The 11,747-nt window shown below is 37.3% G+C and overlaps 2 protein-coding genes across 5 annotated transcripts in view; one reads left to right on the forward strand and one right to left on the reverse strand.

The window, feature by feature from the left end:
• Positions 1-4,238, forward strand: part of LOC139974883 (DNA repair and recombination protein RAD54-like) — a 43,853-nt gene extending 39,615 nt beyond the window's left edge. The window contains exons 22-23 of the mRNA XM_071982399.1: positions 919-1,082; positions 2,198-4,238. Of these exons, the coding sequence (XP_071838500.1) occupies positions 919-1,082; positions 2,198-2,399 (366 nt within the window). The 3' untranslated portion in view covers positions 2,400-4,238. The remainder of the gene's footprint in view (positions 1-918; positions 1,083-2,197) is intronic.
• On the reverse strand, positions 1,079-11,730 carry LOC139974891 (uncharacterized). 4 transcript variants are annotated; one of them, XM_071982438.1, is made up of 10 exons: positions 11,709-11,730; positions 9,987-10,216; positions 9,301-9,493; positions 7,845-8,042; positions 7,015-7,192; positions 6,515-6,648; positions 5,896-6,037; positions 4,817-4,983; positions 3,565-3,712; positions 1,079-2,391 (listed from the first exon to the last, which is right to left on the reverse strand). In XM_071982438.1, the coding sequence occupies exons 2-9, from the start codon at positions 10,185-10,187 to the stop codon at positions 3,579-3,581; spliced, it is 1,347 nt and encodes a 448-aa protein (XP_071838539.1). In that variant the 5' UTR covers positions 10,188-10,216; positions 11,709-11,730; the 3' UTR covers positions 1,079-2,391; positions 3,565-3,578. The 4 variants fall into 4 exon arrangements, with proteins under 4 accessions (XP_071838539.1, XP_071838522.1, XP_071838513.1 ...); XM_071982421.1 differs by lacking the exon at positions 11,709-11,730 and adding an exon at positions 11,242-11,511; XM_071982412.1 differs by lacking the exon at positions 11,709-11,730 and adding an exon at positions 11,151-11,495.
• Positions 11,731-11,747: the final 17 nt, after the last annotated feature.

Consider the following 11,747-nt stretch of genomic DNA (forward strand, 5'->3'; position numbering starts at 1 on the left):
ACATTCAATCAACAATATAATGAATTAGGGGCAAGATAGTGAGATACAGTATTATTTGCAATGATCAGGTTAGAATGTCCTGCATTTCCAAAATATCACATGTCGGCCATCAAAACATCCCTTTTAATGTTTCTTCCTTTGAAACATGTCAAGACGACCAGCATTGCCATTCTGGCTTTTAAACGCCAAAAATGACAAAAATTTGCATTTTTCAAGTTTCATTGACCAGAGGGAAATGAAAATTCTGTCCTAACAGCAGTTTGAATCCGCTTTCTTATGGCATTGATTTTAATGGCCTTCCATTCAAGAGAAAGAAGTAGTAAATTTAAAGTCCTCCCAACGAACATTGATAACATTTTAAATGTTGTTCAGCCAGACTTAAGGTTGCATAAATGCCTACACATCGATACGAAAACATTGGGTTTTCCCCTTCCACGCTTCACTCACTGTTTGTCTAAGAGACGCTGAAATTGCGAACCAACACAATTCCTAGCCAAAAACAGGATTGAATTGTCAGAAATAACAGCCAATCCGTTTTCGTAATTTGGCCGTTGGCGTCACTGAATAGCTGACAAGCCTGGAGATGAGACCTTTACAAGAAGAGAAATACTCCTCTTTACAATGAAACAGACTTGATTTGGAACACAGGTAATATTGAAGATCACTCTTTATTAAGTAGCCAATCGCAGTATACAGTAAATGTCCTGCTTTACCAGAGCATTTGAATGTTGGTCAATTAGAACAGGAAGCACTGGTTTATCTAAATTCGTTGGTTTCATTTTCATTAACAAGGTCAAGTTTTATAAAAAGCTAAATTAAATCTCAAGTTTTTCTCTCTTAAAACCTAAATGACCTTTCTTTTGTTTGTTTGTTTTTGGAAATGTAAGCATCAATTTCTTTGAATATTGCTTCTTACAGACTGGGACGATCGATGAGAAAGTATTTCAACGGCAGGCGCACAAGAGAGCGCTGTCAAGCTGTGTGGTCGACAATGAAGAAAACGTTGCCAGACACTTCTCGCTGAACGATTTACGAGATCTCTTCCAACTCAAGGAAACCACAAAAAGTGACACCCATGACAAGTATGTAATTCCATTTTATTTTATATTGTTCTTTTAAATAAATGTAAGCATTTTAAATTAAAAAAATGCACACGTTAAGAAAGGCAGCCTTTTAGTTGTCTGATCAGGTGCAATAGATCCATACCAAGATGAAAATATTGAGTTGTAGCTGTGCTAAGGTCAAGAGCAAGACAAAAGTGGAAATTTTCATAATTTCTCCCTTTAGTTGATTTGTTTTCTTTGCAAAATGTGGTATTTGAAGCAGTCCACTAAAAATGTAAAAACGTGTTATGCTAATATCAACTCCAGTACTTGGAGGGAAAACAATGGCAGAATATCTGGTATTTATTTTATTATATTATTAATCTTAGTTTTAGGTTTAAAAGGTAAAAATAGAGAGACATGAAAAGAAGACCATAGTGAAATAAATCACTTTCAGGTGATTTTTCGTTTTTTTGCATAGAAGGATAAAATAACCAAAAATATGTTATCTTTTTTCTTGATTTACTGATTTTCTTTGCTTAAAACGTGTTGAAAATCATTGTAAATCTAATCAGGCAATTATAATAATTTGGATACTTTTGTGTGCATGGAAGAACTACAATACCGAGAGCACAACAGGCACATACATGCAATAAACTGACTGTAAAACATATGTAAGCAATCCATTCATATCAAAGCTGAAATATACAATACATTCTAATAGATATCCTTTTATTATTATGCAAAGATACGCTTTTTAATTTCTGGTTCAATTAGAGGTAGGATTTTGAGGTAGAATAATTAAACTCATTAAACTTTGATTAAATTGTACCCAGCAGTCGAGATAAAAGTAACATTTTCATTTTATCTGTATGCTGCATGCATACTTCAAATGATCTTTCTTCAAATGGTCTTTCATTTCATTCTGATTCTTGAACATGTAAATAATACTGAAAATATTGATACTGAATAGACAAAGAGTAGATGTGGATAGAGATGAATGTTCTATATATAACTGAAAGAGAAATTATTTTGAAGGAAGAATAAACATTGAAGAATTGATTGCATTCGTCACTACAAACTATTTTACCTGTCATTGATTGTCTCACCTTTTAAATCTCTACTCATATTTTTTTTAAATTTCTTTAAAATAGTCTTCAATGCAAGCGCTGCGTTAACAACATCCAAACCCGCCCGCCTCCCGATGATGCTAATTGTAATAGCGATATGATGAACTGGCACCACCACACAGACAAGAGAGGACTCACTGACCAAGTACTCAAGGCAACCATGAACTCTGGAGTCGTCAGTTTTGTATTCCATCAAAAGTCCCATGAGCAGATAAAAACTGTATGAAAAGAGAAACAGAAATATGAGTCTTGGGTTTGCGGCATTTTTCCTTCGATATGATTGGATGTGTGGTAACGTTGTCTGACTGAATGCTTCGTTGATTATGGTCTCATAATTAATAGATGGATAGCCAGAGAAGCAGACTTGTTGAACTTAACTTAACTGAAGAAATGGAGAGGATGCAGCTGACAAAAGATGTCATCACTGAGGACAAAATGAGATGAGGCAAGAAGAGGAAGCATTAAGCAAGGAGGTTATTGTCTGATGAAACCTTCTAGGAGAGAGGGTGAGAAAGCTACACGAGGAAGCACTTATCTCTTAAAGGACAAGGGAGAGGAGGCAAGCAGAGTATGTTGGAGAACTTGGAGTATGATGGTGCTCCAGTCTGATCACTTGGTTTCTTACTTAGAAGTCACGTGATCAGATAAAGAATACCTGGTCCAAATTACTGTGTAGCCATATTGTAAAATGGAACGTGATCAAGAGTGGCCGCAAGTTCAGTTGTATCTCTACACAAATTGAATCCTGGGTTGAAGTAAATTATTTTATTATCGGAGATGCTTTTATTGAATAACGAATGTCTTGTCTGAACACTAGAAAATGATGACTGCTGAAGTATCAAAACTTGTTCTCAAGATCACCACCAACAGATGTCATCTTTTATCTCCATAAAATGTTAGTAGTGGTGTCCATCAAACACCATGACACCACTGAAGAGTTCCAGCAACAATATTCATTATATAGGTGAATCCAACGTGGGAGAAAACAAGCACAATAATATCAGCCTTATCAGGTGAAAGGGGATTGAAATATACAACAAAATACAGCATAATAATGTCCTCAATCCAAAATGTTCCCTTTTTTTGGCCATATCTTATTTGGATATTAATTTAAATAAGAATACTGGCTATTACTTTCTTTGGACAAATATTGTTTAGAAACAGTAATGAGAATATTTTATTATCTTTGCATGTGACATTTATGATTTACCTATCACTGAAAAATACTGTGACATCTGAGAAGAGAAGCAAGTTGTGGTTTTTTGAGAAGGTTAACATTATGAAAAAGACAAATTAAATAACTTTTAGCTATCACTGTTAAAAATTGGTAAGCTTGCAAAAGATTATCAAATCTGATAACTAACAATTGGTGTCTTATTTAATGTAATCACCTTGTCAAGCTTTTTTAGACAGTGGTGCCCTGACAACTGGAGCCCATCCCACTGGTACATCCAAAGCAATGATTGTCAGTCATTATCCTTTGGTTCTCCAGTTCTTCAGCTTTCTGGATGTCCCAAACAGTTGGCCAAGCATTGGTAACTACAGAGAAAAAGGCAAACGTGAAAATAACCAATCAAGGCGCAATTTATAAATACCATTTGAAATGTCAATTGACAATTTATATGTGTTAGGTTAACATCTACAGGGATTGTGAATATAGTAATATCAAAAGTACATACATGGTTTGAAATCAAGCTGATATGCTATGAAAAACTTGAAAAGGAGCAAACTTGAACATGTAAAAGGCTGAAGTTGACATTGTGGTTATAAAATATAGTGTCTTTAATAGTAATAACACAAAATTCTAATTTTTTCATCCAAAATTGAACATATATGTATTTTGACTGTTAGAGGCCCAATCATGAGAACACTTATCAATTGTGGGCTGTGGGGATTAAAAATCTCACAGGTACATTAAGTTATATGTAACTTCTGTTCTCAGAGGAAAGTCCATGAATGGAAATATGTCTGGTCTGGGTCCACTGTCCTCTCAGAAAAGTGTCAAGTTTAGTGTCAAGTGGTTTATAAAGTGTCAAGTGGTTATAAAGAATGCTTTAGGATCTGAGTTTGCTGTGTTTGGTCTTTTTTTTTTTTAACTTGGGTCTTTGATGAGGGCTTCATTTCTCTCCTGAGCCTTTGTGGTTCCATTGCTTTGCATCCATCGGAACCTCTATGTGTGTGTGTGTATGTGATGCCCTAGATGGTAAACATGGTATCTCAAGAAAGAAATGTGTGATTGATGTCATACTTGGTACCTACCTTGACCAGGGTCAGTAGGTGGTCCTCAATAGGGCTGTCATGTATATTAATGAGTGGGGCTAGTTAGGTGACCAGGGTGATTATATGTATTGTTTTGGTTCCCATCTCTTGAATGTTAACAAGTGGGCAGGGCTTACTTTGAATTGTAAAATTCTCTTCAACAGTATGTCCAATTTAGTTTATACTTGGCATGATGATGTAACTACATAGTATGTACATGGTTTTTGCAACAACAAGTAGGCTTAAATTTTTTGGGACCATCTGGTCCCCAAAAATATTCCAGGCACATATTTGAGTCGAATGGGCCAAAATTTTCTCTCCACCTGGTTTTTCCACCACTGGAATATCCCTTTCATAATTTTTAACTGTTTTTTGATAGAATACCTGAATTTCGTGGCTTCTTCATGGGTATGTCTAACTGTTGGTTGAAGTCACAGTCAAACAGAGATCCGTCCCAGCCAACACTGATGTAGTTTCTACACATCAACCCTTGTAAGGAAGCTGGGTTGAAATTCCGTACCAAAACTTCCATGTAAGACTGAAGTTCATTTCTAAAATAGCAGAAGAACAAGATTCTTTGCTGTCATAACACAGACATTTCATGAACTGAGCAGATATCAGCAGCATGTCAAAGGTCAACTGAAACGGAATACCATGATACAGAGTGCATGCTGTAACACTAAGAGGTGAGTTCCATGTCCTTTCTAAATCTAACTTATGATTCATTCTGAGCATGTGTATTTAACGACCCTGCTCATTGAGTAGTGTTGAAATGTTTTGCAAAGCACTAAATATGTTTATCTTTAAAACATTCCAATTGATTCTCAACCTTGAGGAATATTTTAAAAAGATCAAACTAGCATAGAAATTTCCTATAACTTAACATAGGCCTATCCAAGTGTTTAGCAGAGAGGGTACAGTACTAACTAGGCCTAGACTATGCAACTTGAACACATATGACCAACTGATTTAACTGATATAACAAAGTAAACGGCATATTACACTAGCAAGGAAATACACAAACTCTGGGCCTAACTCATTCATGTCGTTCACACTGTTAGATATTACACAACTGTCCTCGAAATATTAGTAGTCTAGAGTAACTGCTGTAGGAGGGAGGAAAGTTTAGGAGAGGATTCTGGCTAAAATACCTGTTAAATTACCGCAGTGATGGGTGCCGTATGAGTAACTGCTACTTCAAACTAGGTACTCACTCTCCCCTTAACCCCCTCCCCAGGACATCGATCAGCGTCCTCCTTCATAACAAACAAATATGGTTATCCTAATCCAAACTAGGTGCTCATGCATGAAAGATAATTTGCACTCAAATGATCAAATTTACTTCTTGCACAAGACAGGACAATTTCATTTTCCTCCTTTAAAGTTGGTTAGTCAGTGTTTCTTAATTCATTCCTGCTCAAAGTTTTCAAAAGAAGCTTGCAAGTTTGCCCACGAAACATTACCTACGATACAAGAAATCAGCAAATCTCTTGATAGGCATATTGGTCAGTGTAAACAAGTTGTTGAACTCAATGTTAAAACATTTCCAGAGTTCATCTTTGTATTTGGCTTCGAGATCTGCTTGAGGAGGTGGAAGGAATGCACCTGTTAGACAAGAACAAGAAAGAAAACTTCAAAGTTTAAACAAACTGTTCAGTCCATCACATAGTATTGCCTTGAAAAATGCTTTCAAATTAACTGGTCACTCACTAATTTGGCTGCAACAATTATCCTTTGGTTCTCCAGTTCTTCAAATTATTTCCCCTTTTCAGACATCGTGTCCATGATAACATTTCTATTGTCTGGGAATACTTTGCAAGGTGACAATTCCAGGTATACATGTACTTTTGAGACAAAAATTGGGACAATTCTGACCTCAAATTTTAGCCAATTTCCATACCTCAAAAGTTTCTAAAACTGCGCATATTATTCATTGTTCCTTGAACAGTAGTTTGAGTAATTTGAGCTAAAATCTATGAAAAAAATTATTGTTTATTAAAACACCCTCCCAAAAACAGCCATACCCTCCTCAATCCCCTCTGTGACAAAATATAAAAGCTACTACCTGATACAGTATAGTACCTATTGGGTTGTACACTAGGTGTAACATTAGGCCACTGTCTGGTTTTCCGTATCCAAGAGCATTCAGTATCTTCAAGGCTTCCATACTTCTCTGAAACACTTGGCTACCCCTTTGCATGTTCACATTCTTGGCACTGTTATACGAAAAAGAGAAATGGTGAAATCAAATGAGTGAAGCACACTATAATTACCAAAATATCTTGCGATACCAAAGACATTCTGCTACTTTAGCATATGACAGTTTAAATACAGAAAAGGAATGTCATTAATTTCCTTGCAGTGCCATAAATCATCAAATCTCAGATCTAAATTTGACACAAAAGTGGTGCCCAAAAAATGTGTCTCATTTATTTAAAGAATTTACAGTAGAAAATTAAGAACATTTTAATTAATGTTAGAAATGACATCAGTAAATACTCTATGCTTATAACTAAATGATTGAAGTCTTAAATTTCATTATCGGAAAGATGTCTTGGGAACATGGAGTGATTTTAGCCTACCTGTAACATGGCAATGATGCAATCACTGTGACTTCATGTTCAGCCAGAAAGTCAGCAGTATCTTCCTGGCCTGGCTCCAGGAGACAGGTCAAGTTACACCTATCGATAATGGTACGACCCAGCTCTCGTCCTCGCTTTACCAGGTAGCGAAATTCTGAACAAAGTTCTGGAGCTCCCCCTGCAGCGAGATTAATGAAAGGATGCTTTTATTTACACACAAGAAAGCCAGCAAAATTAGTACTTTGTATTTTCATTAACATCTTTGGGAAGTTTGTAACTTAGCACAATTCCATTTGCCTTTCATGTCCAGGATTGTGTGGTAGAATATTCGCTATTTCAAATGATGAGCACAGACTTGGTAAATACAGTTTTAACACCTTCTAGATATTCCAACGATTGAAAATTTCACTTCATACAACTAAATACTGCTACAAGCGACCACAAATGTGGGAGAAACCCGCAAGGGCTTATGGATTACAACTTACGCGTCGGGTGGCTTTCAATTCAACATTTTAACTCAAATTTGGAATCTTTTCAATTAAGAAAGTCATTTCAGATGGGACAGTAGATTGCTCTTGGATGAAAAACCCACCTTACTGTGACCCGGCCGGCAATCGATCCCCTCACCTCCCGATTGCTAAGCCTCAATTCTTCAAATGCCACTGCCTTTATCCACTCGGCCACAGCACCGGTATATCAAAACCATTTCAACAGCAAGCTTTATGAAGCTGATGTTTTAAACAAAGATTCTGTTCAAAACCACTGGGACATGGTCATGGGTGATGTGGCAGGATTGGGAGGGGGGTTGGGGGAGGGGTGAGAATGTGTACCAGTTATATCCACTGTGTGAATGGTTGGACTTCTTTCTAAGATGTCCATGCATTTCTCAGCAGTCTCTCTATTCATCATTTCTTTCCTCTTGGGTGATGATTCAACATGGCAATGAACACAAGCCTGGTTACAGTAAAGACCGATGTTTAACTGTAGAACCTCAATCGGAGTCTTTCTCAGAAAGTGAGTTAATTTGGCTGTAAATAAACCAGAAAAAAATATGTAGTCTATTAAGATGAGATAAAATCTAAATGTCTTAATTGAGTCATTTACCCCATCACAATGTTTTGAGTAGTGAGTCACATGATCCTTAGCATATTTTGTTCATACACTTCAGAGTCAAGCTTGGATCTTTGTAACAGTGGCGGAGCTAGGGGTATTGGTCGGGGGGGCGAGAATGGTCTGTAGGGGCGCTTTCGACACTGTCTAAGCAGAGCGCCACCACAGGTTGGCGCGGAGCGTACAGAAATTTTTTGAGTAAAGATACTCCCTAGATCAACGGAAATGGCCCTTTCCAGGCTAATTTGCAGATAAACGAAGAATAAATAGGTGTCATCGCCATTTTGACAGAAAATTACACCAACAAAATGTGACAAATGTCAATAGGTATTTGAGAGCGCAATAAAAAAGTCAATAATCGCGAATAAGTAAAAAGTGGTAAAAAGCTGAAAAGGGCACTAGCAGTCCATTTGAGTCCGTCAGGGGGGGGGGGCATCTGCCCCCCCTGACTGTATGGACGCTCCGCCACTGCTTTGTAATATGCCATAGTTTTAAGGAACTTGCTAAACTTAGTCTCCATAATTTGCAATACTCTGTGAGCAAACATTCTTTCACAAAATTGAATGCAACTGGTGGAGTTTGTAGATACCCTCTTTGGGGTCACAATAACCTTTAGTAAATGAATGGTCGGCCCAGCTCTCGGCCCTTCAGATTACAAAGCTAAATGATGAAACAGTGAGCCATACAACATCACTGTACAGAATGACACATGTAAGCAAGTGCACAATGACTGAAAGTTGTACCTGCTGTATGTGCTTAGAAGATGTGCTTACGAAATGTTCAGTTATTGCACAACTACACAATGTAGACCAATCTCTGTGTACATGCCTGGTGGCATGTACATATTTATGTACAGCCTTAAACATTTAGCACTAACCGACAGTGTGCCATTAAAGTAGAAAACAAACATGTTGCTTGCAGAATATTACTAGGGGGCTACTAGCCAACTAATTCCTATGACACATCTATAAGACCTACCTGGTTTATAGGTGTGTGGCTGAGTACCTACTATTGTGAGCACTGCCTTCATGTATTTTTCTGTGTTTGATTCATGAAGACAACGTTTAACTAACCTACTTTACCCCCCCCAGCCCAAATCAAAACCACCACTACCCTCCCCACTTCGCCCCAATTTCTAATTCTTTGGCTAACAGGTTATCCCCAAAGTGACCTTACCACCATCATCTGTGGGAGTTTTCATCAGAAATGACCTAAAGTCAGGGACCTGAAGGTTGTGCAATGCCCGCTGTCTCTTTCTCCGTTCATCCTTGGTTAGTTGTTTCTGACCTAACTTCTTCAGCTGAGCTGCTGTAACTTGAAAGTCTTTATTGACTTCCATGTCCCTTAGCGTTTCAGGTATGAGAGATGTCTGCAGAAAGAAAGAAAGAAAGTTAAGAAAAATATGTAAAGCTTGACCATATATTGTATTGGGAGTTTCACTTACTAGGCATAAGAGGCAGGAAGCTATGACGACTCAACTTTCCCGAAAAAATATGTATACAAGTACTGATTCGGAAGCTGTCACATCATCTGTCCCAGAATGAACCTGGGAGGAGGGAGGAGGGGGAGGGTTGGATGGGTATTGGTCTACCAGTTGGCTAAGGCATTTCCTTTTAATTGTTAACAGAGTTAGTTTTGTCTGAGGTGCCAAATGTGCTGTTTATGTCAGGGCACAGTACCACCGGTTGGATCATTGCACTGTCAGCAGATTACACCTCAGTCCAAACCTGGATGAGGGCTTTTAGGATGACGCAAAAGTCATCGGCCACACCATGATACTTAGAATGCTATTCATCTCTACCATGTACAACTCATATGACCATAGTTTTGCAATTGCAATTTAATTATAGTTATAGCCTTACCAAGTTTCTTTTAACATTCTGTTTTATCTCTGCCCCTCTCTGTATTTTCTCTGGCCTCTTCAGTTTGTGGGTGTGTACATCTACGCTTGTATTGTAGTCCGGCAAGGAAGTTTTCCCAGTGTCAGGTTGGTAAAGCACTGTGGTTGTACATAGCGGTTTAACCGATAGCTGAAATCTTTGACAGTATCGTAAGAAAGCCATTTTTGTTCAGCCGTCGCAAGTCCATGAATCTACAACAAAAGCCAATAAATGCATGATGGATACATTCAGCTTTAAATTTACTTCTCCATATTAAAACATTTGCAGAATGTGTTGCAGCTCCTTTTGTTGACTGAAGCTGCCTATTAATTTACCAAATCTGTACTGAGTAGTAATCAAAAGTGGAGATTGCATTTGATGAACCACATTTTATTTACCGCAGCCTGCTACTTCTAGATATTTATCCACTTGATGAAAAGTAACTATAGCTACTATAGCTACTAACTATAGCTACTAACTATAGCTAGAGGTCTATATAAGCCTCATTTACTGATACCAATTGGAACTAAATATTTTAATGTCAACACACATTAAAATGGAAAAAGCAAATCCAAAAAGGTTTAAAAGATGTGACATTTTTTTCATCATAGGAAATATAACTTTGCAAGCCAGTAGTCATGCTAATGAATCACATTGTTTAATTAATGTTGTGGTTTTTATAAAGAGTAAAATAAATATTATGAACACCTGATGGATATCAAGGTAAAGTTAATTAATTGCATTATAAATGAGCTAGGCCCACGTAAAGACCGATTTGACTGCTACTATTAGTTTTAATTGGTACTTCGCCTGGCCTAGTCTATACCTATGTTATATTTTCAACGTATCCTAGAAAATAATCTTCAACCAATACTAGCCTAGGCCTACATCGATATCGCCCTATGGACATAAATTTACTACACAGTAACTGTGTAGTTAAGCCTATACTGTATAGTATAACCTAGATTTCACAATCACACACTGGTGAACAGCACTCCATGCAAATCTTACGTGTCATTTAGTCAAATTTTTAAGTGAGAAAATACGATATTTTAACACGTCCAGTAGTTTACGAAAGCCAATTAAACTAGTGCCATACGAAAAATATGTTTAATTCGTTCTTGCGAAATAATAATTCGGTCTTACGATAAAATAATTCGTTGTACGAATTAATAATTCGTTCTTACGAACTAATAATTCGTGAAATACGCTGGAATCAAATTTGAAGGGAGAATACCTCGCGCATCGTGGTAATATGATTTTAAGGTAACTGTTAAAGTACTGGAAAAGACGATTTAGGTCGTCCTTGATAGCTCAGGTATTGGTTTGTGCGGTATTTCAAATCACGTAGGTTGTTCTAATTCTCATTACTTCCCTTCTATTCGTCCCATGATGTAGCAATTCTCCGTATCGCTCGCGGTGAGCGTAGTGCAAGAAACCACGGAAATTTATACATAGACGTCATATCGCATCTGCTGACAACTATACGCTTTGCAGCTATCTGAATGTCACACGCGCCATCTTGATACACCCAAAACATTGACTCGCGCAAAAGGTGCCTGTGTTAATGTAACGGGGTTTCGACGAAATCCTGATCTTATCGTCAAAACATCTTGCGTTTTCACACAAAGAAAAACTTGATTCACCAAATTAGCTCCAATTGTTTGGGGGAAAATATACTAGTTGAACTTAATTACAACTCACGGGTATTTACACGCTGTTTGACAGTTTTTCGTATATTTT

Source organism: Apostichopus japonicus, chromosome 2, assembly GCF_037975245.1.
Source record: "Apostichopus japonicus isolate 1M-3 chromosome 2, ASM3797524v1, whole genome shotgun sequence".
Classification (NCBI taxonomy): domain Eukaryota; kingdom Metazoa; phylum Echinodermata; class Holothuroidea; order Aspidochirotida; family Stichopodidae; genus Apostichopus; species Apostichopus japonicus.

Coding starts and splice junctions, on each gene's coding strand:
- LOC139974891 (XM_071982438.1), bottom strand. CDS start 10,187: ATGGCTTTCTTACGATACTGTCAAAGATTTCAGCTATCGGTTAAACCG. Junction 6,649..7,014: donor GCATCATTGCCATGTTACAG/GTAGGCTAAAAT, acceptor TTCGTATAACAG/TGCCAAGAATGTGAACATGC. Junction 3,713..4,816: donor GAAGAAGCCACGAAATTCAG/GTATTCTATCAA, acceptor TTTTCTCTGTAG/TTACCAATGCTTGGCCAACT.